We start from the raw sequence: 26,297 nt of genomic DNA, 5'->3' as shown, positions 1-26,297 counted from the left end.
ACTCTGATAAAGCTTTCTCCACCTTGCTAGCTTCTTTGGAACATGTCTGCCACATAATGAGCCTTGTCGGACTGTCCGTCACTCACCTGTACCAGCAACAGCAGCATGTGAGCACTGAACAAACTGCTGAAGAGGCCGACCGCCTTTACGCTGGCAGCAGGCAGTGGCTTTGCTGGTAGACCGAGGTGCTTGACGATGCATCCAGCAGTGAGCAGGAGTAAGGACAGCCACTGCTTTCGGGTCAGTTGTTTCTTGAAGAGCACCTGCACGTGAGAAACAATTGCCAGGTGTTTGTTTATTCTTTTAGCTGCACCATATTTTTAAGAAGTGCCTGTGACAGAGAGCACAATTCAATTTCAATTTTCCCATCTTACAATACAGATGGAGGTGTTGCAGAAAAAAAGCTACACCAGGGCAGCTTGACAAGTCTACAAACCTAATGTTGGGCAGGGAGGCAGTACTGGAACTTGTAAAATTAAATAAACAAACAGATAAGTATACCAAGGAATCACTAAAGTACACACAACACAGCAATATGTACACATAAGTAAACTTAAGCCACATTATTTAAATACATATTGTGAAGCTCTTCGCGCACACAAGAAAACATCGAAATTAATAAGACTATAACCATTAAGAAGTGATGGAAGAATGTAGTGAAGGTGTTCTTGTCCAAGTTTAAGTCAAAGTGTCGGTAGTATCCATTCCTTGCCATGTCTTGTTGGATAGCTTAACATCTTTTTCTTTAGTTCTGCTAATTTTCTGAGATTGGTTATATTATTCCTAATTTCCGATTTAAAGATGACACTGAGGCGATATTTATAGAGGTTATGTATTTTACTCACTCTAGAATGACTAAATAAAGCTGCCCTTGGATGTCGGTATGACATATCACACACATGTCGGAGATACCTTTTTTGGATTAGGTGAATGCGTTCAGTGTTAGTGAACGTTGTGGTACCCCAAACTAAGTGGCAATAATTCAAATGCAAGTTGAACATTGCGTTGTAAATCAGCATTTTAGTTTGTGTAGGAAGAATTTGAGCTATTTTGGTTGAGACGTAATTAACGTGATAATCCCATGGCAAAGTAATCGGATGGATTTCGGCTTACCTTACAAATCATACCCAGTATGTAAGTTTAAACAATGTAGATTCTGACTGCCTAAGCGTTTTGTCTGGTGTACCCCAAGGGTCTGCTTTAGGGCCAACATTGTTTCTTATATACGTTAATGACGTCTCTTTTTGCACAGAACCAGGTGTAACATTGCGACTTTTCGTAGATGATTGTGTCATTTATACTGCAATTCGTAGTAGTGACGACCAACTAAAGCTTAATTCTTCTTTACAAAACATTGTCCAATGGTGCAATACGTGGGGGATGGAAATAAATATCTCTAAAACAGCGTTCATCAGCCTAACCAAGAAAAAACGACCTTTACCATTTACGTACAATCTTAAAGGCTTGAATATTACACAAGTCGACAAAGTAAAATACTTGAGTGTCACATTCTCGCAAGACTTAAAATGGGATAAGCACATCACCGATACATGCGCCAAGGCATTCAAGCAATTAGGATTTCTTTGCAGAAGACTGAGTAAAGCACCTCAGGTCGTAAAATTATCTGCCTATAAAACTCTGGTCCGACCTATTTTGGAATACGGAAGCATAGTGTGGGACCCTCATCAAAAGTACCTTCGCGATAAACCTGAAAGATTACAGAATAGGGCTCTGAGGTTTATCTATTCAAAGTATTCTTGGCACGACAGTGTAACGGACATGGGCAATCAAGCGCGTTTGGCAACTCTTTCCTGCCGGCGTCATGTTGCATCTATGAAATTTTTTTATCTCCTCTTTAACGGACACATCAAAATCGGAAAAGCCGACTATATTCATCTGCCTGGCCGTCGGTCTAGTAGGACAAACCACGATAAGTGCGTCCGGCCATTTAATACGCATTGCAATACGTTTAAGTTTTCCTACTTCCCTCGAGCTGTGAACGCTTGGAATGCGCTACCAAGCGAAGCTAAATAATCCAAATTTAGATCAGTTTTGTTCTCTAGTGGAGCAGCTAATGGACCCTGTATAACTATTTTCCTGTTGTAAAACGCCAGAAAGTATCTTGTAGTGTTGTATTATTTTCGTGTGTACATTTTTCTCATGTATAGCATACGATTCATAATGCTAGATTTTCTATTTTCGTGTTCGCGAAGCGTAACCATGTAGGTAATATAATACTGATGCACTTGTTGTTGAAAAGTGTTCTGATCTACCTCATGTTTACCTCTTGTCTTTTTGAGAACTTGTATCTTATTACATGCCTATGATGATGTAAACCCGCTCCCTGTATGGGTCTGCAGAAGACCTACAGTATTGACAAATAAATAAAAATAAATAAATAAGCATATTGGAGGAAAATATAACCCCTAAACTGCTCTATCATTTCTACTGCTCTATTATTTCAGGATGTGAATTAAATATAATATCTTCATGCCATGGGATAAGTTAATTTTTCAATCTGAATATGACAGCCTTAGTCTTACCCTTCCAAACCTTGAGCTAATTTCCTCGATGAGGCAGCCCGTTACCTCTACAAGAAATCAAATTGCTTAACTGAATAACAGAATTATGCTAATAAATAAATTAATTTATTTTATTACCAGCATGTATTTCAATCTACAAATTGTAACTGGTGAGTTCGCAAGTCGTATGCACTTGGAACGAATTCTCAGGATTATACCAGTTTCGAGATGTTAATTTTTAAAGCATCTGAAAAAATGTACTGGCAGTTACTTTTGCACTTCAATGCATAAAACAGCATTTTCTTCAAAAAAGTATGTGGAACAACATTGCACTTTTATCACAAATTTGACGCTGCACATCTTGAAATCACTGCCATCCTCAGAGGTTGCTCCAAGTCAATATTCCTTGAAAATTCGCCAGCTGCAATTCGTAGATTAAGATATGCGCCACAAAGTAATTAATTAAAATATAATTCAGTCATGCAATTATGTTAAGTTCTCAATTAAGCATTTTGATTTCTCATAGAAGTAATGGTCGCTTCATTGAGTAATTTAGCCCAAGGGTTAGAATCATGCTATATCTGCCACAGGCGATCTTAAATTAAAAAAAAAATTTGGTGCAGCTAAACGAAAGCACCCTATATATACTTGTCACATGGACAGCACTAGGTTTTGTTGTTTTTTTGCATCCATTCCATTACTCTAATAGAATCACTGGTCATCAGCTCTACGCACCAGATGACTTCCCAAACTCCATTCCTTTCTCTTGATCTACACTATAATATTGGCGATTCCCCTTTATTTTCCTGATGGTATGCCTTTATTAAATGCATCAGCTAGGACAGATCTACTGTAACAATTCAGCAAACCATCACCTTTGTGAGTGCGCTCACCTGAACGAGACAGCCCCGCTTGTGACATCTGCGGCTGCGAAGAGACAATCGCGCACCTCCTCTGTGACTGTCCACGTTACAATGTGCAAAGAGAATTGCTCGTTACCACGCTCGAGAAACTGGACAATCGCCCCTTCACAGAAGAGAAAGTTCTAGGACACTGGTCCAGATGGGTTTCGGCACTCAAGGCCTTTGCTCAAGTTCTTAAGGACATGTGAATTGTGTGAACGCCTTTGACTATTGTTGCATGTAACATTGTGTTAGCGTGTGCATTTTTCTTGTTTTTTTTCTCTCTTCCTTCTCCTTTTATTCCCTTTACCATTTTCCCCAGCACAGGGTAGCCAGCCGGTATTTACACTGGCTAACCTCCCTGTCTTTCCTTCCCTTTTGTCTCTCTTCTCTCTCACCTGAAAGGAGAGGCCGGTGATGACGACCCTAAACTGGAGCAGCAGGTTGTAGGTGGTAGGATCAAATGCAGCCAGGTTGACGAAGGCCAGGTTGTTGTAGAAGCAGTAGAGCAGCGCAGGAACAAAGTATAGGAACAGCACTGGAACAATGAGAATGACACAGCATCATTTTTATACATAAATATGTAAAAACAGTTTGGATCCAGAATGGCTGTTATTATGGATCACAAGTTTTTTGTGCTAAACTCCTTCACTGCTAACTCGATTTGCATTGCAGCACGATCCCGAACCACACATCCCCAGCCTCGCAGGCCCTCCGTGTGGCGCATAGGCGTTACTGAACTAATTGAGTTTCTCAAAGTAAAATGCATCACAAAATTCGTAAAGTGTGACTTACGCACAACCTACAGACACGATAGCATCGGACTGTAATTTGAATATACGAGAAAACATAATTCTGCCATACGGAAACACGAACATAAAATCACAATCCATAATTCATGGTTGGCCCATCTTGGTGATAAGGTAGCCGGGGCACTATTCAGACCGCTGATGAAGTGTGAAAAGGAGTGTCATTGAAATATAGAATTGCCATATTATCCCGACCCTCGCTTTGCTCTTATTTCAGTAACAACAGACAAACTCGGCACGGATTAGGCTGTATGTAAAATGTCCAAAGGGATCACAGATACAAACTGTGCGATAGCCCTGCACAGCCAGGGCCAGGTGAGAAGAACTGATGATCAGGAGAGTCAAATTTGCACAAACAGATAAATAATCCATTACATAAATGAAATAAATAGTGTTGACTTTAGAACAGTGCAGCATGAGACCTGTCCCATGTTGCGCTGTTCTAAATTCAAAATGATCAATTCACCATCCTAAATTCTGATGTTGCCAAATAAATACATTTTTTCAGCAGTGCTACCTAACACAAATGTGTTACAGGCTAGGTAGCTCAAATTACAGCAGGACAAGACAGAAAAATTTGCTTTCTTTTCATTAACAATTCAACAAGGTAGACAGCTTTCGTTGAAAGGAGATTTTCTTTCTCAAGCACTCATTGTGAATCAAAGCCAACATATCCAACTTTCAGCCACTCTATACCAATGTATACTATACGCACCTTTCCGGTTTTTGCTGATCTCCAAGAGCAAGGACTGGAATGAATGGCTGTGAAAGAAAAAGCAAGAAATGATGTGCCAATGCTGTAAACCTTCTACCAGTGTGGCCATCTTATAATACTTGGAGACCATAAATTATTCTACAGTTAGTTTTGCCATGGAATAAAACAGCAACATATTGAGAAATTCATAATTTCAACAGAAAGAAACAGTCTGTTCAACAAAAGTTATAACAAATGACTAAATAATGATGCCTGTCAATCAACATGCAAGCCGCAGGATCACATCCCGGCCACGGTGGTCGCATTTGCTGGGGCCAAAATACAAAAACACCTGTGTACTTGGATTTAGGTGCACGATAAAGAACCCCAGGTGGTACAGTTTAATCTGCAGTCCCTAATTACTATGGCATTCCTCATAATCAGATAGTGGTTTTGGCACATAAAACCACACATTCTAATTTTTAATTTTTTTAATCAATGTGCAACCGGCTCACATTTTCCTACATGATGCAAAAAATGACTGATGCATGTCGTGAAAAAGAAAGCAAGCACGGTGAAGCTGTTGCAATAAAATATATCGACAGCAAACAAAACTAAGGTAATAAAAGCTGTGCTGAGCCTATGGCTGGAGCTGTGCCTATAGTAGGACATGGAAGAGGGGTGAATACAGCACTAAGGCACGGTGCAAGAAAGCCTGTGGGCAACAACTATAATTTCACAAAACTAGGCCTGATCTAATTCTACTTCATTTTAACCAGACCCAACCTACTCAGTGGCCAGCAAAAACTTAAGGCAAGGCATATGAAAGTGACAGCCCTATATTACTCCGACTTCATTCGCAAGACTCTAAGTACAACTGAGGAAAGGAAGACACAGCAGCAATTTCATTATAAGAGACATACTTAGGAAATGCGTCGCAGACTGTGATGTACCGGTGATGATGTATAGATGATGTGCCGCAGACCACTTAATATGTACACACGTGCAACCTATTGAAAAGCATACAAGCCGCGGAGCGTTCCCTTGCTTAGGTCGGTCAGTAATGCTTGCTAACTCTAAAGATGTGGCAACCTTTAGAATGCAACAATAACAATTGTATCTACACTTTTAAAGACTTACACCCATTGGGGTTTGTCCCTGAGGAATAATTGTTTGTGCTGTGAGCATTTCCTTTTTTTTTAACATTCTACAGTCACTACTTTCCTGTCAGGAAGACTATGTGACGCTGACGTGTGCATGCCAATTATCAGCCAAAGGTACCGGGAGGGCAGTATTAAATGCATTCAATATATCCGTGTCACAATTATTGCTGGGAAGCAATAAAGTAAGTCCGCCCCCCATAAAAGACCCAAATGTTTTGAGGGAGACTATACTGCGTGCATATATTGAAGGTTGAGCGCCACCTACTTTCCGCTCAGGAATGCCATGCACGATGTGGCACGTAAAGATGCTGCATGTCATTCATGGCCAGAAAGCATGACTGCAAATGCAATGTTTCAGACTAAGGAAAATGCACACAATACTTTGGATTAACCTTTTAGGGCCCCTTGTGCATTATATCACACGATATGCTTCAATCCTTCCCAAAATTATTTCTGTGTAGTTCACTGTGTAGAGTATTCATCTCTGATATGAAGTGAAAATGAATGCAGAATTTTATGGAAGCAGTTCAATCATGCTCTTGCCGTCAGCTTATGATAACATTGGCCCTGTTTGCATCTATAGACCGGTGAATATTGGGTTGTCGCAGGTGACAAAACGCAACCGTGAAGTGTGTTTCGAATACTGCAAAATAACATGAAAACCCAGGAGCAGCATCAACATCATAACTCACCAAAAAGTATTATTTCGCGACTGCTTACGGAATGCAGCATGCTGAACATCCAGTGAAACATGGTAATTATGGCATTTTAAACATCATGCGGAAACCACAAGACATTAGTGAAAGAAAGTGATGTTTGTAGCAGGATGGCTTTGTGCATTATATAGTGAATTTTCACACTTAAAGAGTAACTAAATATTGATAGTCACGTTCCATATTTTCGCAAAAACAGTTGAATCACCAGCTCAACACATTCACTGTAAGAATTTAGAGAAAGGAAAAACTATGCTTTCACGACTACTGACAGAATGCGGCACATTGAACATCCAGTGAAACATTGTTAAATTCTGGGGTTTGGCTAAATTGCGCAGAAACCACGATCTGACAATGAGGCCCACCATAGTAACGGACTACGGATTAATATTGACCACCTGGGCATTTTTTAAGGCGTACCCAGTGCAAACTGAACACAAGTTTTCGGATACCACACCCACACAAATGCGGCCATCGCGACCTCGCGCTTAACAACGCAATGGTAGTGCTTCACAGGCACAGCACTTTATAATGGATAGCACACCTTCACTGTTTTGGTGACGTCGCGCAAGCTACTTCGCCAAACGTTTACAGTGCGAAGCGCAGCGTGACGACAGCTGTGACGTTGCAGCGAGTGCGACTGCGTAATAGACCCGCACGTCCACGACAAGCCACAAACTATAATTCTGATTTTCAATTTTAAGGGGAGGGCCGTACCCGGCTGTAGTGCAATACCGAGCCGACCCATGGCGCCGCAGGGGCAAGCCCCGCAAACGGCACCGCCTTACAAAAATACGGTTAATATCATAAGACCCATAAGAGGGCCGTATCAGATATTAAGCTGACAGATACTATCATTGATCTTAGCCAAAAGGCCGAGAAGCGATAACAAACGACAGTCATCGACATGGCCACCTCTTAGCTGACCCCCAATGTGGAGCTGGTGAAAAGCGACGCGAGAAATAAAAATTACGAATTACTGGCTAAGATAAAGCTTGCAAAGAGTTGCTGTCAATTCTACTTATGTGTACGCATTATAACTTTTATACTATGTCGCCTACATCTCCCTTCCATTTACGCTTTAATGCAAAAACAAACCACGCTCGGTCAATAAACGTGCGTCGAGGCAGATTCAGTGGCGCCAGCGTCGACTATGACGCCCTCGACACGCTGCCTCAGAGATCGGGGATAAGTTTTCAGCGCTGCTATCGGTTCGACAAGAGATCATGGTGAAACCCTACCGTTCCGCGATATCGAGGGCCTCTCGGTACGGTCCGCACTGCAGCGTATCCGCATTACGCGAGGACACCGATGGTTGTTTTTCGAGTTGTAGCAGCACTCGATGCATGCAAATGACCGAGAACTGACCGGTCAATTACATTTCCCGCGTCATACTATGACACATACGGCGGCGGGACAAGCGGGTGTTGTCGACTTAAGGTGTAGGAAGCGCAAATCAAATCTTGGAATATAACAGGAGCCAAAAATTAAATATAAATTGCGGGGTTTTTACGTGCTAAAACCATGATCTGATTACGAGGCACGCCGTAGTGGGGGATTTTGGATTTAATTTCCACCACCTGCGGTTCTTCAACGTGCACCCAATGCACGGTACACGGGCATTTTTTTTTTTGCATTGCGCCCCCATAGAAAGGCGGCAGCCGCCGCCGGGATTCGATCCCGCGACCTCGTGCGTAACGGCGCAACGCCGGGTCGTACATAACAGGAGCTCCGAATATCGACAAAATTGTACGCATCGCGGTTGGTTGTAGAGCGTTTAATTAACCCCATTAACTAAAACTTATTTAGATTCCAAAACGTGCGTTGGATCTGAAAGCGATTATAGGAAAAACAGACAATGGATCGTTACAAAATACGGCCTCAATAAACACAAGATATCACCTGGCAGATACCGAGACTGGCATGCATGGAAGTGAGATATCGCATTAACGAGAACAGAAAACTTTGCATGATAACGGTATTGCATCTTTTCCTCAGCATTAATTGTTATTATACGTGGCACAGATAAACATCTTGTGAGCTTTCTTTTAGCGGACGTTCGTCACGCTTGTCGACTCGCGGTGCATCGAGGAAAAGACACGAGGCAGACAGGGCGGTCACTGTAAAAGACACGCACGTGTATTTAGAACAAAACAAAAAAAGAACACCAAAGAAGACATGCAGGTGAAACGCGTTACAATCGGCAGGTACGAAGAGCGCTCCCGACTACCGCGATAGTCTGAGCACGGTCCCTGCATATTGTTACGCGAACGAAGGATCAACAACTGGAGACTATTCACAAAGTATATTTACAAAGGATAACTGCAGCGCTGGGCAGTTCAGCCGACAGCTCGAGAGCCAGAGAGCGTTCGTTCTCTTCGTCGGGGCGCCCGCGTGCATCGTTTACAAGAAACACGCGATATGCATGTAACATTATCCCCTGCGGCAGAAGCACCGTCCCAATGCGTCTAAACATCGGTGATAAGAGGAGAGTAGTATGGTTTGAGGCGTGCGACGTGCACAACGTCAGTGAAATATGAGGGGCAGAGGAGGCACTGGTACTGACTGACTGAGGCTATTTCGTAGGTAACCGGAGTCACGGCACGCATCACTCGATACGGGCCTGTGTACCGAGACAACATGCAACACCAGAGTTCTACGCCAATCAAACTAGCCCGACCTACAAGACAACAGAAGGCTCAACGCTCTCGCCGTATTTGCTCACGCGGACATCCGACGAGTAGGCGAGGCGTGGATCGTGCTGTTGGCGACGAATGTGGCTGGTAGCAAGGCACGGTGGGTCTCGAGTTGGTGTGCAGGCGGTGGGCAGTGCATGCAGACGGGGGTGTCGACGACGTGTAGCGGGACCGCGGCTCAGGGCTGCCTAGAGGTCGTCCCAGGCTTGCCCCCTTAGACGCCCGGGCCTGGCACTTTGCATTCGTCGCTCGCACACCCACCCTGCAGGATATCGGCTGCTGGGTCGTGGTAACACTGGAATAGCCAGGCGGCCTAGGACCTCGCTCCTGTTCAGCGGGTGCCCGGGGTCGGCTGCCGTGGTCGCTGGCTCCGGACCGTTGAGGTCTACCAGGGATTCCAGCTGCGTCCGATCTCCTTGGATATTGGTGCCGCCAGCTCTCTTCTCTCCCGCCTGCCCTCAGCCTCCGCGCTTGTCTCGCCATCACACTTATCTGGGTGCACACCTCGAGGTCCCCATTCAATGGAACACATCACGCGTACGCGTGGCCCAATCGCGATGAGACTCGTCGCCAAACTTGGACACGTGTTTTTTTTTTTTCTTCTCGACTCGCCATGCGATTACATGCGGTCGTTTCATGACTTTTTTTTTTCTTCGCACACCTCATTAGCTACAACGGAATATGTCGATCCAAGGGACTCGAACTTCCTGCAGTCAGCACTCCACCTGAGCCATGAGCCACAGTTGCCGATACCGTCCATCACCGGTACATCACCGCTATGCCCTCACAGTGCATGCCGCTGCAACACCAAGCACGTGCACAAAGGGAGCGGCAAAGAGAAAGAAGACGGCGAAGGTTCATTTTTGCGCGCGCTCGTCGGACGAACCGTGCACGCAGTCGACGTTCCATTCCATCACCGGTGTGCCACGAGTGACAGTCCTTCGCGGAACGGTCAATGACGCGCAGACCCCAAGAAACCGCATAAGCTATAGGATCAAGACCATAAAGGCCGTAGCTACGTGGCCAGTCGCAGGTCTTCGCTGCACCCGCCTCGAGGCAAGTTTCTCCAAAGCGGGCGTGCGCGGTCCATCATTGTTCAAGGCGTCGTAATGGTAAAGACCGCTGGTACCACCCGCAGGCGTCGACGCCGGAATCCAGCACTACGCGTCGCCGACGTCACGGCTGCAGTCGAAGCCACGGAAAACGCCGGCGTCGCTCCGGCCTGTCCTATCACGTGCGTTTTCCGGCAGCCGATACGGCGAGAGCGTTCGACAGCCAGCAAACACCCGAGGCGTGTTGAAGACCCCGCGACGAGTCGAATGGGGACGCTACGAGGTGCACCTAACCTCGGTGCTGCAGTAACGGCTATAGCGGTTGAAAACCGCCTGGATCGCCCGACATCGAGCCTCAATCACCACTGCGAGAATATGGAACCGCGGAACGTCGTCGGACGCCGCTATATGTCCATCATCTGGAAGAGGGCCAGGCCTTTTTCTCCAACCCAGCATCGCTCGCCAACGGACGTCTATCACTCGTGCGAACATCCGGACTGCGGCGCCTACCAGAGACAACTAGGACTGCCTCATCCGCGCTCGTTCCACCCCAAACCCACGTCTTGGTATTCTATAGCCTCAGCGCCCGGTCCCGATCCTGGTTCGCCCGTGGGCGGTCGACGACTTCTCAGACGCGTGTCTGTCAACATGACGCTGGCGCAGCCAGGTCGACTCCCACTGGCTGCCTGGCGCGCCAACCAATGTCAACCATCTTGCGTCCATACAGCGGACGAGGCCTGCGACGTCGACGGTGGCGCCCTGAATATCTTGGAGGCAATGCTTGCTGCGGGCCAACTATAGAAGGAGCGTCTACGTCCGGGCATCCCGCCCGATGCACGGCGTCGACCTGCCCGCGAGCCGGGCCAGAAGCTGAACGCGAGAGCGCCAAGGGCTTCCAAACTGCCAGTCCACCTCGTCCTCGACGCTGCCAGTCGTGCACCGCGTAGTGGTCGGGCGACCACGACGGTCACCCCGGTCGAAAGCAGTACTTAGTCAAGGTGACCTCCGTTCGGGTTCTGGTCTACGGCGGCACGCTGACGCCTTGCTGGACGTGCAGCAACCGAAGTCATCTCGCTGCTGACTCGGGAAGGAACGTCCAGGACAGCTGGCGTGAGGTACGACGTCGCCACGCCGACGAACCTCGATGGGAGCTAGATGTCAGGAGCTCGCGGGTTCCTATAGGTGTGCCAGTCACCCTCACCGGAAGCGACAGCGAGAGGTGGCCTTCGTACAGGACTCGTTCTTATACGGCGGATGACCGGGTCCGTGCAATCTATAGCTATCGTGTCCCACGTGGCCCTGACGGCGTCGGGCTCGTAGGCATAGTTCAGCTATGGCCCACCCATCAACTTATTGAACGTTACTTTGCATTCTTACATAATTGTCCTTTCGGCGATTTAAAGTCCGTATGGTATCAATAAACGAAGTCTGTAATTGGTTTACGTGTGTCGGTTCATTCGTCGTCCACTGCAGACTTGTATACTCCAGATCTTCAGAAAGCCTTATGTTAGTAGAAAGTCCCTAAGCTACAGCTGCCGGTACGTACAGCTGCAGCTGCCGGCACGTCTCTTACGTGGCACACATGAGATTTTCACGACGTGTTTTGCACGCGCAGACATATAGCTAGACACCCAGCGAATGGTCCGACGGAAGTGTAATTTCGCAGAAACAATATGCGCATGTAGAGATAAAACAACGCTGAAGAATTTCATCTCCCATGTATGAGAATGCGATATATCATTGAATTATGACACGGTTCACACAGCGAGAACGGTATAAGCTAATGATACGATATACCTAGTCAATTTAAATTTGGCGTACATGTCGCGAATGCGAGATCCTTTACCTCCTGTGCTTGCGGTTTAAGAGGAAGCTTTAGCTCAGGCGCAACTGTGATTTCGACTATTGAAATATATGTAGAAAATGCAGAAATTCTTTTGAGATAACCGCTATAGCTGGACCGATTTTAATGAAACGTACTGCATTTTTAGAAAGAAAAATTCTAGTGACTGTTGGAAGCGGAATATTGATCTGGGTGTAAACATTTTTAAACGAAAATTGCCGAAAGTCGGTAAGTTTGAAAAAAAAAGAATGGAAACGCGAAGTTTGCGAATGCGTAACAATGCACACATACACACAAAAAACGATATCGCAGTTATATGTAAACTGCATCCGTTCAAGCGGACAATTTTGATACTGTGATAATTTTGATATTCCGTTAAAGCTTGCGTTCGTGCGCACGACACCGACGGCCTCTGGAGGCCTCGCAATTAACCCTCCACACGCGGGCAGCGCATGCGCTGTCGATATCGCGACAGCACGACGGCGACGGCGAGACCGCGCCACGAGTGTTTTATCGCAATAAATGGAAAATAAACCTACTGCAGTTGCAGCCGCTAGGCGCTTGGTGTGTGTGTGTGTGTGTGTGTGTGTGTGTGTGTGTGTGTGTGTGTGTGTGTGTGTGTGTGTGTGTGTGTGTGTGTGTGTGTGTGTGTGTGTGTGTGTGTGTGTGTGTGTGTGTGTGTGTGTGTGTGAGAGAGAGAGAGAGAGAGAGAGAGAGAGAGCTTCAATACGGCGGACACACACGCAGCCGGCTGAACCGGCCGTAGGACGCAGTACAAAAGACCGCGTTCGAACGGTCAAACGGGCGCAAATAGTGGTGATCGAGGTGGTGCCTTCGCAACAGGCCAGTTGTCACGACACTGCTACAACGACGTTCGCGGAAATGGCGGGCCCGATGTTGGGGCGTCTCCGTACTCGGGCACGCGCGCATAATGAAGCTGAAGCTGGCTGAGGCGCGCTTCGCGCGCAGCCTTCAATGAAAACCATGCGTTCGGTCGCGGTCAGGGACATCGACGTCCGCACGGCGGCATCGCGGGCGTTGTATCACGTGACGGCCGCTCAACAACCGCGGGTGAAGGCGAACCGTACGTGCCGAAAGAAAGAAAGAAAGAAAGAAAGAAAGAAAGACAAACAGCACTGAAAAGGCCCGTATGCTCATACGGCATACATGCGTAATCCTGCATGTCATGTCCACAAGGTATACTGTGCGAAAACTCGTATGTTTCCATACAAACCCATACGACCATATACAATTACAGTGACGATGCACATGGGCGTTTTATAATATAGTAGAAAAAAAAAGGAATGAAGGAAGGGATTGATGGACGCCGGGCTATTGACAAATTGTTGTCGTTTGCCAGACAAGTCCCACGGCAGAGACTGCATCGGGAGGGGGTCAAAGGAAATGGTAGGGGTGACGTGATGGACACGCAATTTCGCCGTTACCTATTGTGTAGCCAAAATAAACATGAAACTCACGCCGCGAACGCCGTGTCTTTCAGCGCGGTCCACAATAGCGAACATATGGTGTCACGTTATTACCGGTGTCCTCTCGAAATCGGTCGGGTGAGCGGTTTCGAGAGGACACCGGAAAAAAATATATATATCACGATTTGTTTCCTGCGGTATTCTCTAAATATGGTGAAAGCAATTGCGTGCTACTGTACTACGGCGATTCGAGTGGTCGCAGCGATCAGTCAATGTAACTATTTTCAGTAATTGCGTGCAGCACTGCGAAAGGCTGGTAACTATATACCGGGTGTTACAGCGAACACTTTCAATTTTTTTTTTAAATACTGCCTGTGGCAGATAGTAGACGCTGAAGTGGTCTACTCTAGGAGGCGGACGTTATTTGCAGAAAAACTGAAACGCATAACAGATAAATTTAAGAACAAATACTAATTATATGTTTTTAACTATTACCTTATGACACATACTGCAACAGAGAATTAAGAGAATTCTCGCAGGGGACTTCGCAGGGCGGATCCACTTGGAACGAGTTCTCAGGGTGATACCAATTTCGAGATATTCATTCCCGCACTTTTCGGGGAAATGCATTGGCGTTCCAGTTACTTTTGTGCGTAAATGCATTAAACGAGCGTTTGTCAAGAAAGCAAGTGAAACGACAGTTAATTTTTACCGCAAGTTTGACGGCGCGTATCTTGTAAATGGTGTCATGCACAGAATTCTTTTCACGTGCATATGCCCTGCAGTCTCACCCGCTAGAATTTATAAATTACAATATGTACCACAATGTAATTAGTTAAAACACTTAATTCGCGAATTTTTGTTAATTATTCGATTATGCATATCGTTTCTTTGTGTGCATGTCCGCCTCTTCCAATAGACCTGCTTATGTACTATAGAACTGTGCTATCGGCAAACGGGTAACTCTAAAAAGAAAAAAAAAATTGAAAGTGTTCGCTGAAACACCCTGCATAGTCCAAAATTATTAGTTCATTACTGCAAAAAGGAGAGGGGGGTGGGAGAGGCTGGAACTGGAGATCGCAAGATAGTTTATTTAGCCGGTTTACAGAACCTCCATAGACTTTTTTTTTCTATCCTGTCTACACACTATCAAAAAAGCTCTACAGTGGTATACACTCACTGCCAATGTATGACAGAGAATATACGGATCGCCGCAACTTCACAGTTTTAAATAAAGAGCCTGCACAACACAACCACCCCATCTACTAAGAGAAAAAAAACGCTCCAACAAGGAGGCAAAGTTGAGGGCAACCGTTAGTTTCGCAACTGCACTTTTTTTTCTTTTTTTTTAGCACGAGGTCGCGATTTAATATACTGACCGCACTCCGATAAAAAAAGTTGCCAGTTATGCATCGCGTTACTTATTTCATCGCAGCACTTAATTCTCTGCCGTCCTCGAATGCGATTCCCACACCATTGGTACCCATTCTGTAACTCTATAATATAGACCACCAATGGCCTGCGCAGCTCCATTCTTCCCTCTTGAAGTCAACTAGAATATCGGTGTATCCCCGTTTGCACTCATTCCCCTCCCGGCTTTCGTCCTGTCTCTTAACGTTGCGCCTAACATTTTTCGTTCCATCGCTCGTTGTGTGGTCCTTTCCTGGTTCTCAAGCTCCTTTGTTAACCACCACGTTTCTAACCCCTGTTTTTGCACCGGTAGAATGCTAAGACTGTACACTTTTCAAGGATGCAGCGGCAAGCTGCCAGTCATGATTTAGTAAACCCTGCCGTATGCGCTCCATCTTTTGTTCAGTTTTCTCCTCGTGATCAGGAATTAGGATATGTTGCAGGCACAACTTGGAATCAGCTACCGCAAGACTATAGACTCATATGATGTACAAATCGGAGGACAGTGGGAGGGGTCTTCGTCCTGCAGCACACATAAAAATGGGCTGATGATGATGACACATTGCGTTAAAAACGCAGGATGAACGAAAAGTGCCGCTGCCTCTGGACGTGGGTATCAATCAATCAATCAATCAATCAATCAATCAATCAATCAATCAATCAATCAATCAATCAATCAATCAATCAATCAATCAATTCAATCAATCAATAATCGATTGCAGCCTAAATGCCACAGCTTCTGGACGTAGATGTCAATGTATAAATCAATCACCAAATCCATCATCCCTCGTTTCACCCTAAGTGGCGCCACTTCTGGGAAGCATGTATAGGTAAACCAATCCTCCAATCTGTCAATGAATGAATAAATGAATCAATCAATCAATGAACACCGCAGCCGGAACCGCCCGTTCACTGGCACAGCGCGCAACTATCAAAACGGCCCAGGGCGCGAAATGGCGGGAAGCCAGCGATGTGTCAGCGTCCTCCCCAGAGCTTACACCGCCCCCTTTAGAAAAAGAGCGGGCTCGTGTGAGGTCACGCGCGTCAGAAAAAAATGGGCAGCTCGTCCGAGACAACCGCCGATGATGGCGCGCACGCAACGAGTCGGCTCGGCCCCTCAAATCGCGTGTAGTATACGCGCACGGCAGTACTTACAGGCGCGCAACCCATCATACACACGCGCATATACACGTACGCCTTGCACTCGAACGCGGTATACAAAAGACCCCCCCCCCCCCTTGTCTACTTCCTCCAGCAGAACGACCGCTGTTGCCACAGGGACCTCGCACACGCTGCATGACGCCGACGCCGGAAAAGGCGTTCGCGCGTATAAGCGCAATGCGATTGAGCAGACGCCTGTCGTACCGCAGACGCGTGTCCTCCGCAATGCCTGTCCATCCCTCCCAGCCGCTGGCTTGTAGACGAGCTGTCCCTCCGAAGGGGCCGCCAAGCATTGCCTATGGGCGTGACGGGCTTGCCCAGGCGGCGGTTCGGTTGTCAAGGGGCTTTGAGCCGGTCAACGGTTACCTCCATGCCGCGCCTGTCGGTTTCGGGTATGCTACATGTAACGGGAATCCCTGCTGGTGAGCGCAACGCATCGCGGTATATCTGCTCGTCTCAGGCAGTATAAGAGCAAGAGCTTGGTGGCGCAACCCACCGCCCCGTTCCAAAGGGGACGCTCATAACATCCATCCATCCATCTCAGCTGCGTTATAGCGGCGATCATAGAGTTTCTCACTATAACACCTAGAGGGTAATCTGGCGCCACCGTCTATGGGAGTTTCTTAAGGGGGCACCGTGCTGTCATGGGAATGCTGGTATATGTGTCTGCGAGGCTCGTGTTGGCTGGTGTTCTAAGAGGCTTCGTCTAAAACGTGGATATGGCTACGCAAATAACGCGTGGTCAAAGTAAAATCTTCATAAAATGTTTCCATTCACGTATATTACATCTTTACTCACCCACCATGCATGACCAAGCGAAGAAAAGCAAGAACAGACGACCAACTGTTTCAAAGCGAGCGCGAACCTTGTCGTTTGTCCTCCAACTTTAGCGGCCCGCTGATACTTTTTACGTAACATGTAGTCATACACACAATAACAAGTTCTCATAGTTAGACAAAACATGTTTTCGCGTAATAATAAAGCTAAAACAGCTTTTCATGTGCTGTTCTAGTAGAAAATGAATCATTGTGACAGACGGAACGGTACTTGCCAAGCGCGTCTTCAAGGTGTCCTGTCTCTACGAGAACGATGCCAATCCGAATCCACAATATACCGGCATTCCCATGCATACCACAGCGCAGCAGCGCCAGATTTCCCTCTAGGCAATGTGGTGAGAAACTCTATGGCGGCGATCATAGAGTTTCTCACTATAATACCTAGAGGGAAATCTGGCGCCACCGTCTATGGGAGTTTCTTAAGGGGGCACCGTGCCGTCATGGGAATGACGGTATATGTGTCTGCGAGGCTCGTGTTGGCTGGTGTTGTAAGAGGCTTCGTCTAAAACGTGGCTTTGGCTACATAAATAACGCGCTCTCAAAGTAAAATCCTAATTAAATGTTTCCATTCACGCATATTACATCTTTACTCACCCACAATGCATGATCAAGGGAAGAAAAGCAAGAACAGACGACCAACTCTTTCAAAGCGAGCGCGAACCTTGTCGTCTGTCCTCCAACTTTAGCGGCCCGCTGATATTTTTTACGTAACATATAGTCGTACACGCAATAGCAAGTTTTCATAGTTAAACAAAACATGTTTTCGCGTAATAATAAAGCTAAAATAGCTTTTTACGCGCTGTTTTAGTAGAAAATGAATCATTGTGACAGACGGAACGGTACTTGCCAGGCGCGTCTTCAAGATGTCCTGTCTCTCCGAGAATGATGTCAATCCGAAGTCACAATATACCGGCATTCCCATGCATACCACAGCGCAGCAGCGCCAGATTTCCCTCTAGGTAATCATTACCTAGAGGGAAATCTGGCGCTGCTGCGCTGTGAGAAACTCTGTGAGTGAGAAACTCTATGGCGGCGATAATTTTGGTGAATTTTTGGAGCACTTCCTGCACGGGAGGCTCTGTAGCATGCCTTCCGTCGAGAGGGAAGCAAAGTGCCGTGACGGGAGTGAAATTACGAGAGTTCAAATGTGCAACTAGCGGTATACGGAAGCTTCGCAAGACAAGAACGGTGCCTCTTCAGCGCATGCGCGCGCACAAGGGTCAGGCGTGTACGCGCGAAAAAGAAGCTCTCGCTGGGAAAACGTTTGCCGAAACTTCGCCCCCGTGACTTTCTGCAGGCGGCCTCGAAAGTTTGCAAATTGATAATCTTCAACAAAATACTTGCGACGTAAAATACAACAACTGCGCAATGGTTACGCTCATGCACGGGTCGAATCTTATTGCTCTCATACATGCGTTTAGGAAGATACGATTTCTCGAAAATTCGGAAGTAGAAGGCGCAGTAGAGAACTTCACGAAAACGGCCGAAACCGCAAGCACGATGGTTTGGGCAAATCCATGCGCTACTCACCGCTGACTATGCTGGCTCAAAGATTGCGCGAGAGCCTTCTGCGGTAACCTTTTCTAGGAAACTCGAGGCTTCCAGCGTAGCCTCCGAGATCAAAAGCGTTCGCCGGTGCGATCTCGGAGGTCACGCTTCCATCCGCTTGCAGAAAAAAAAAGAAAGGCCTGCTTCCGCAGCTTCGCCGACACTCGCCAACGTCGTTTATAGATGCATACACACGCATGTGTATAACTGCTGTGTCTTACCAGTACTCACCTACGGGACAGAAACCTGGAGGCTTACGAAAAGGGTTCTACTTAAATTGAGGACGACGCAACGAGCTATGGAAAGAAGAATGATAGGCGTAACGTTAAGGGGGATAAGAAGAGAGCAGATTGGGTGAGGGAACAAACGCGAGTTACTGACATCTTAGTTGAAATCAAGAAAAAGAAATGGGGGGGGGGGCATGGGCAGGACATGTAATGAAGAGGGAAGATAACCGATGGTCATTAAGGTTTACGGACTGGATTCCAAGAGAAGCGTAGCAGGGGGCGGCAGAAAGTTAGGTGGGCGGATGAGATTAAGGTGTTTGCAGGGACAACATGGCCACAATTAGAGCATGACCGGGGTAGTTGGAGAGGTATGGGAGAGGCCTAGCTTTGCCCTGCTGTGGGCGTAGCGAGGTTGATGATGATGATGATGATGATGATGATGATGAGACACGAATGCGCAATCTCCTGTCCTTCCAAGTCACCCCCCTCCCCCGCACACTGAATGAAGGCCGGCTGTCGACGTCCACTCGACCCCGACCCCGTACACGGTAAAGAAAAAGGTCGCATCGGGGACTTTGACGCGTACCTGCAGCTCCCTGGAGAAACGACGCGCATCCATAGCCGTCGCGTACACACACAGGCGTCAAATCGTGTGCGTGCACGCACGCATACGCGAACCTGGCAATGCGCCTGGCGAGCGCTGCCGCGTCCGCGTGAGGAGGCTCATTTCGTACCGAGACGCGCGACTGACAGCCGCGGACGGTTGGCCGGTGTGTCATACGCGCCATCTTTGCCCAGCGCCAAGACGGGCCGTGTGCATGCCTTCGACGCCGCAGCGCGCGGTTTCGCGAGGAGCGGCGGGAACGTGAAGCTGTTCTCGCATTTGGGACGCGCCTTCGCGTTACGAAGCCCCTTAATTCATTTCGTTTATTTCCTTGTTCGCTTCTGTTTTAAAGCAAGCGAAGATTTACTTCTTTGCGTCCTTCTTTTTTTCATGCGTTAGCATTAGGAGTGTCAAAGTGGGAAAAGAAGTGTACGCGTGTGAAGTGCGAGAATCCGGTCACGTGGTAGAGGTAGAGAGGGCATGGGAGAGCTTACAGAAGGAGAGTCTGTGTATTATATATATATATATATATATATATATATATATATATATATATATATATACAAACACACAAGTGACGGGGGTCGAATAGGCAGCACGTGTGTCGAAAGCGCTGCTCCTGAAGCACTTCGGAATGTGGTGAACGCGGTTTAAACCATGGGATTCGGGAACTCAAACAGGCCCGACGTAATGCTGACGAATTTCTCTCGCATTTACCGCAAAGATCGACAGAATTTTTTTTTTCGTTCGTTTCCAGGGTTTGCCGTACTGGCTGTCTCGACGAGTGGAACGGGCCGATTACCGGATACTGTAATCTCAAGTGTGGTCACTTGGTGGGCTGACTCTGACCCCCCAGGGTACGACACGTCTCATCGAATGGGTTTCAATGCGCTCTGTAACGCAGGCCCACGGAGTCAGCGCAATCAAAGGCACGGGTGTGATAATGTGATATCCACAATACCATGCATTACAGTCGCTGAGGTGTAGCGTGTGGACCGCATAGCTTCTTTGCCTCTTTGGCGTCGGTGTCTGGCGCTGAGCTGTCTTCACACAGCTTAAGCGAGGGGGGGGGGGGGAGGGGGCACGAACAGCTGCTACGTTATCGTCGAGGAGTTTTGGAGAGGAAGCAATCGCGTAGTGGCGACGATTTGTACGTCATAAATGCTGAGTACGACCATAAACGACGTTTGCCTACGTCTCGAGTGGCGATTTGCACTCGGTGGTGCCTTTGCAGGGGTTGCGGACACGTGAAACGCCGAGAGTTTAACGTCTCGCAGTACATGCACCGCGGCCCTTGCAATTCTACCTGCACCTCGCGCGGCAACGACAGCGTATCGGTGTCGAGGGTGTGACAGATGCCGCCGCAGTGGCCGCTGGCGTACCGACTATTTTTACAGTGGAGTGTACTATTCTAGTACACTGTAGTGGAGTGGGCGGTGGGGCAAGCCATCCATCTCTCTCTCGCAGAGAGAGAGAGAGAGAGAGAGAGATTTCAGTGACGAAAGCCGGACTCCGGCCGAAACGTCGGGAAAAAGGTTTCGTACATGCGCTCGTTTTCCTTTTGGGTGCTTTTAAAGGAACTGCATCATCAAGAGAAACAGTCATCTGATTATTTATATATATATATATATATATATATATATATATATCGACGGAGATATATAGAGAGGGTATCGCTCTTGCCGCCGCTTTCCTGTCGGCACGGACACCACGCCAACAACGGAAGCTGCACTAATGTAAACATGGACGTATGGTTTCCCCTTTCGACTTCTGCAGTGCGTGTGTTCGTTTTTCGTACGCTTTGCCTCAAAGCCCGACACGGACGGTTCCTGCCAAAGGCAGTGGAAGCAAGCCGGCGAGCAGCGCGGCCCGGTGGGAGAGGGGGTTATATTACGAATGAATGAATGAATGAATGAATGAATGAATGAATGAATGAATGAATGAATGAATGAATGAATGAATTTGCGTTGTTTATTGGCGCAAGGGCCAGGTATGGCCAAAGAGTGTCATGGCAGTGTCAGAGATGTCGCAGTGGAATGATGAGCTCTGTGAAGTTGATGTGACGTGGCAGTAAAGGGGCCCAAAGAAATAGTAGCTGTAAAGTGCGTAATATCTACGTGCAATAAGATTATGGCGATGACTAATGTCGAGTGCAATATGCCTTGCACTGCACTGCGAAAAAAATGATATGATATACAGAACATGACGATGCAAAGATTGCCTATAGTATATAGATGCACGCTTTAGCGGCCGCGGACCGATAAACAATGACACGTTCTTGGATTTATCGGGTTAATTTCGTGTCAGTTCACTGTAAAATATCCGTTGGATGTTATTGTGAAGTCCACGCTCACGACGGTGCGAAGCATGCTGACACAATGCCCGAGCGGCAAGTATACTGTAAAGATCGCCTCCCTTGCGGATTATACCCGACTTACATTGCTATGAAAAATGGCTGAAAAATGAACCAGCGAAAGTCATCTTTGGCGTCTACAGATTTTGTTTTCAATCCCACATTATGGACTATTATACAGTATAGTGTTGCCAATATTTTCCGAAGCCTGTCGCTGAAGTGAGACAGAATTAAATGTCAGTAAGATTGTCTCTATAACTGTGAAGTGTATTTTAAGAACGTAGGCATTCTGACATCACTCAAATATAAACTAACGTGAAATAAATCATTTTACGTGTCACGTTGGTCTAATTTTCGTGCACCTTAAGGAAAACTGTGAGGTACTAGCAGGGTATAGATGACTTTAGCTTTACTAATGTATTTACCATAAGGCGGGAAAATATTCCAAGTTTCGGATAGAAATAATTAGTGTATAATATTTGAACTATTCGTTATTTTCGAACATAAATGATGAAGTGCCACGTAGCACTATTCTGGGTGAGAAATTTTCTTTCCTTCCGTAAACAATACACCGTTACTAATTCATTCTCACCTCCTCTTAGTGATGTCACCTCCGGCGTCCCCTAGGGTAGCGTCTTCGATCCCTTGTAATTTTTAATTTACATTAAGATGAAGCTTTAGCTCGGGCCCAACTCCGACGCGCCCTATTCAAATACATTCAAAACGCGAGAACGCTTTTCTGAGATAACCCCTGGACTGATTTTAATGAAATTTGTTGCATTTGAGAAATAAAGGTAAGTTCTAGTGACTGTCAGAGGCGGAATTTCGATTTAGGGCCTGAATTTTGTGAAAAGGATTTTCATACATTCAAAAGCTTGAAAAAATAGATGCACCAAGTTTATAAATGAATAGCTCTCCATCAAAAACAGATATCGCGGTTCTGCAAACGGCATCCATTAGATCATTTAAAGCGGACAAATTCTATACGTCAATTTATATCTTACGTGAATTTGTTACGTTGTGTACAAGGGTTCTGCAAAAGCTGTATTTCTATATTACTATTTCTTTTAGATTTATGCGTATCATCAATTTTGTCCTCTTTAGATGTACTATCAGATGCAATTCACAGAACTGTGACATCAATTTTCCTTGCCGAGTTAGAGTGTTGTAAACATTATAGTTTCGTTTTCTGAAAATTTTCTATTTTTGCCAATCTTTAATAAAAATTGACGATTTATATCAAAGACTGAAAGCCAACAGTCGCTAGATTTTAAGTTCTTCTTTTAAATGCAACAAGCCTCGTCAAGTTTGGTGCAGTGGTTGCCGAGAAAAATGAATTCTCCTTTTACATGTACTTAGATGGGAGCACCCGAGCTAAAGCTTCCTCTTAATGATCTACCAGCGGGTAGATACGCCTATGTGCCGCCGACAAGCTTCGCGTCCGCATTGGGTAGCGTCCAAATCCGCGCCCCAGCTACAGTTACTGCTGAGTAACAAAGGCAGACTACGAAGGCTATGCTCTTGCAGGTTGCATACGCCGGAAGTGATTATACGCTGCCGGAAATACGTTACGATCGCCATGTTTAGGACGACGCGTGGGACGTGCATGATTTTTGTTTTAGCGCTGTCCCTTTGTCCAGCAGGCGGAGGGCAATTTTTTTTCTTTAACGCGAGTGCACGCAACCAAATGGTCGTCTTTCAAACACCTGTCGGCGCCATCTTTCTTCTTCTCGGACCTGCTCATCCTTCCACAGCCTCCGAGATCGGGTGGCGCGATCTCGGAGGCCATGTCTTTTTGTACTCTAACGCGAACAATGCGAACGAGCAAACGCGGAGCGTGCCCCGTCACGTGGGTCGGTGCCACTCACTCCCTCAGGTAGAGCAGCGTGGCGGCGAACCGCTTGCACAGCTCGCAAACCCCTGTCGGCGCCATCTTTCTTCTTCTCGGACCCGCTTAGCCTTCCACAGCCTCCGAGATCGGGCGGCGCGATCTCGGAGGCCATGTTTTTTTAACCTAACGCGAACAGTGCGAACGAGCAAACGCGGAGCGTGCCACGTCACGTGGGTCGGTGCCACTCACTCCCTCAGGTAGAGCAGCGAGGCGGCGAACAGCTTGCACAGCTCGGTGAGCATCACCACCGCGGTGACGTTGTAGTCGTACCGGTCCTGGGAGTTCTTGGTCGCCGTCACCAGGATACCTGCGACGCGAAAGAGGGATGCGTTCTTTTTACAAAACTCTATCTGAGGTGCCGCGACGGTGTGTATGATGCACCAGCGTAGGCACCTCGATGTCTCACTCGTTTTACAAGAGCGAATTAATTCTACAACTTCTTGTAGATTGATGTTGCATTCTTCATACGCTTACAAAACCGTTCTTTTGATATTCCTGCGGATAAGTTTCCTGCGCTGTTTCCACAGCCTTTAATAACGTTTCACCGGAAATCTACAGAAATTCAGCATACTCTCCTCAGCGTTGAGATAGTTTGAGGGTGTAATCGCTTTCCGAGTCGGTTCATATTAACGACGATTTTTTAAAATGCATATTGAAGTGTTCAGAAGGCGAGGGCCACATCTCCACGTGCATAGAGAAAGTAACCGTTCCTTCGGCTTTCTCCTCGCAAACACGGCGTTACTTTTTGCTCAAATACAAAGATGAAAGCGAGCCATCATGAGAAAGGCCAGCATTTCGCTGTTAAATCAGTAGATACGCTAGTACCCGAAACGCTCTTCCCGGGCACTTTCCCTCGTCTGTGACGACACAAGACACGGACGCCGGTGACGAACTGTCTCCAAGAACAGCGAAGCAGCTTTATCAGCCCACATCGGAAAGCACCGCCAGGCGCCGGCGTACGCAGTGCCGGCGCAGTATGCAGTGCAACATGAGTCGGATATAGCGGAGAGTATAGAAGTACCAAGCTCGGATATAGCGAAGCATATAAAAATACCAAAAGGTCTGCAAAGTCATGGGTGGATTTTAGGCAGTGGCGTGACAGACCGGCAACACTTCTCAAGGGTGTCGAACACCCTTATACAGGTTTTTTTGTATTTGCACCGAATTTTTTTAGGATTGCTTATATGGCAGATATCACAATTCTAACCCTTGATCTAAGGTGCTCGATGAGGGGGCCATTACTTCTACGAAAAATCAAAATGTTGCATTGATTATTAATGTAATTACGCTAATAAACTTTTTAATTACTAACTTCAAGCCACATGCTTCAATCTACGAATCATAGCCTCTGAGATCGCAAGGCCTATCCACTTGGAATGAATTCTCTAGACAGCACCATTTCAGAGATATGAATCTTCAAAGTGCACTACGAAATACATTGGCGTTCCAGTAACATTTTAGAAAACAGTTGTTTATGCATAATTATTATTACATGCATTATCGTTTAATTTATCGATATCATCATTGTACGTTGTATCAGGCACTTTTAGTCTGCGAAATAGAAGAAACGTTGGAGTTATACCGGCTTGAATACATGGCGACGTGTTTCCCCTAAAAGTGGACAACCATGTATGTATGTATGTATGTATGTATGTATGTATGTATGTATGTATGTATGTATGTATGTATGTATGTATGGACGGATTTCTTATTGCCAGGCGAGGAGGGTCCTAGCCCCCCCCCCCCCATAAATTTTACCATAAGTTTGGTAAAAAATGTATAACGCATGGTCAGTATATACTCGCATATGGTTGAGACTGCACGTAATTGTTAACCGCGCCCAAACAGCGAAGTCTTCCTGTGTGCTAGATAAGTGAAAGTTATTTTCTATTGCGATATCAATTATACACACGCTCCAGGCTCATTTGCGCCGTCAGCGTCGCCGTGAGGTTCCGTATGAAGGGCGATAAAGTGGTCGCCGCGTGCCGTATATGCTATATGTGCGCGTGAAAGCTTGCGACGGCGATCCGGCTATCGCGGCTCAATCTCGCGCACGCAACGGGGGAAAGCGGGGAGGAAGCGCACCGCCTTTCGTCGCGCACAGGGCTTCAGGGGGAGGGTATGGTGGGGGGAGGGGGCACGTTCTACTCCGGGCGGAAGCGCGCGCCTGGCCGGGCCGCTGTCTTGAAAGCCATCTGCGACGAGTACAGAGTCCGCGCTGCGCCGTGTTTTCGCGACTTAAATAGTTCGCGTTGATGCGAGCGGCAGCGCGAAGGTCGATGGGATCGCTGCAGCCGCCGCGTTCCCTCACTGCAGCGTTTTGACAGCGAGTTTCCGCGGTCATCGAGTGAGATGTGCTCACTTTTGCTTGCGGTCACCGAGCGAGATGCGTTCACGTTTGCTTGTGCGCGCATGACACCATGCTTGTTAATTTAGTTAGTATACC

General features: G+C 46.8%; 1 protein-coding gene and 1 non-coding gene across 4 annotated transcripts in view; both read right to left on the bottom strand.

Annotated features, from left to right (window-relative positions):
* The window catches only part of LOC142564770 (UDP-galactose transporter senju-like), a 49,427-nt gene that overhangs the window by 7,014 nt on the left and 16,116 nt on the right, over positions 1 to 26,297 (bottom strand). The window contains exons 2-5 of one of the 3 annotated variants that reach the window (XM_075675924.1): positions 24,041 to 24,158; positions 4,949 to 4,995; positions 3,823 to 3,962; positions 87 to 263 (exon numbers count right to left, since the gene is read on the bottom strand). In XM_075675924.1, the coding sequence (XP_075532039.1) occupies positions 87 to 263; positions 3,823 to 3,962; positions 4,949 to 4,995; positions 24,041 to 24,158 (482 nt within the window). Of the gene's footprint in view, positions 1 to 86; positions 264 to 3,822; positions 3,963 to 4,948; positions 4,996 to 9,528; positions 11,438 to 23,828; positions 23,909 to 24,040; positions 24,159 to 26,297 lie in introns of those variants that run through there. The other 2 variants (XM_075675923.1, XM_075675922.1) reach the window with 2 other exon arrangements.
* On the bottom strand, positions 7,505 to 7,690 carry LOC142565001 (U2 spliceosomal RNA). The gene has a single exon (XR_012824733.1). It is a non-coding gene; the product is annotated as a U2 spliceosomal RNA (small nuclear RNA).

Source organism: Dermacentor variabilis, chromosome 11 (genome assembly GCF_050947875.1).
Source record: "Dermacentor variabilis isolate Ectoservices chromosome 11, ASM5094787v1, whole genome shotgun sequence".
Taxonomy (NCBI): domain Eukaryota; kingdom Metazoa; phylum Arthropoda; class Arachnida; order Ixodida; family Ixodidae; genus Dermacentor; species Dermacentor variabilis.
The sequence above is the reverse complement of the archived record's forward strand: the minus strand, read 5'-3'. Positions and strand labels throughout refer to the sequence as shown.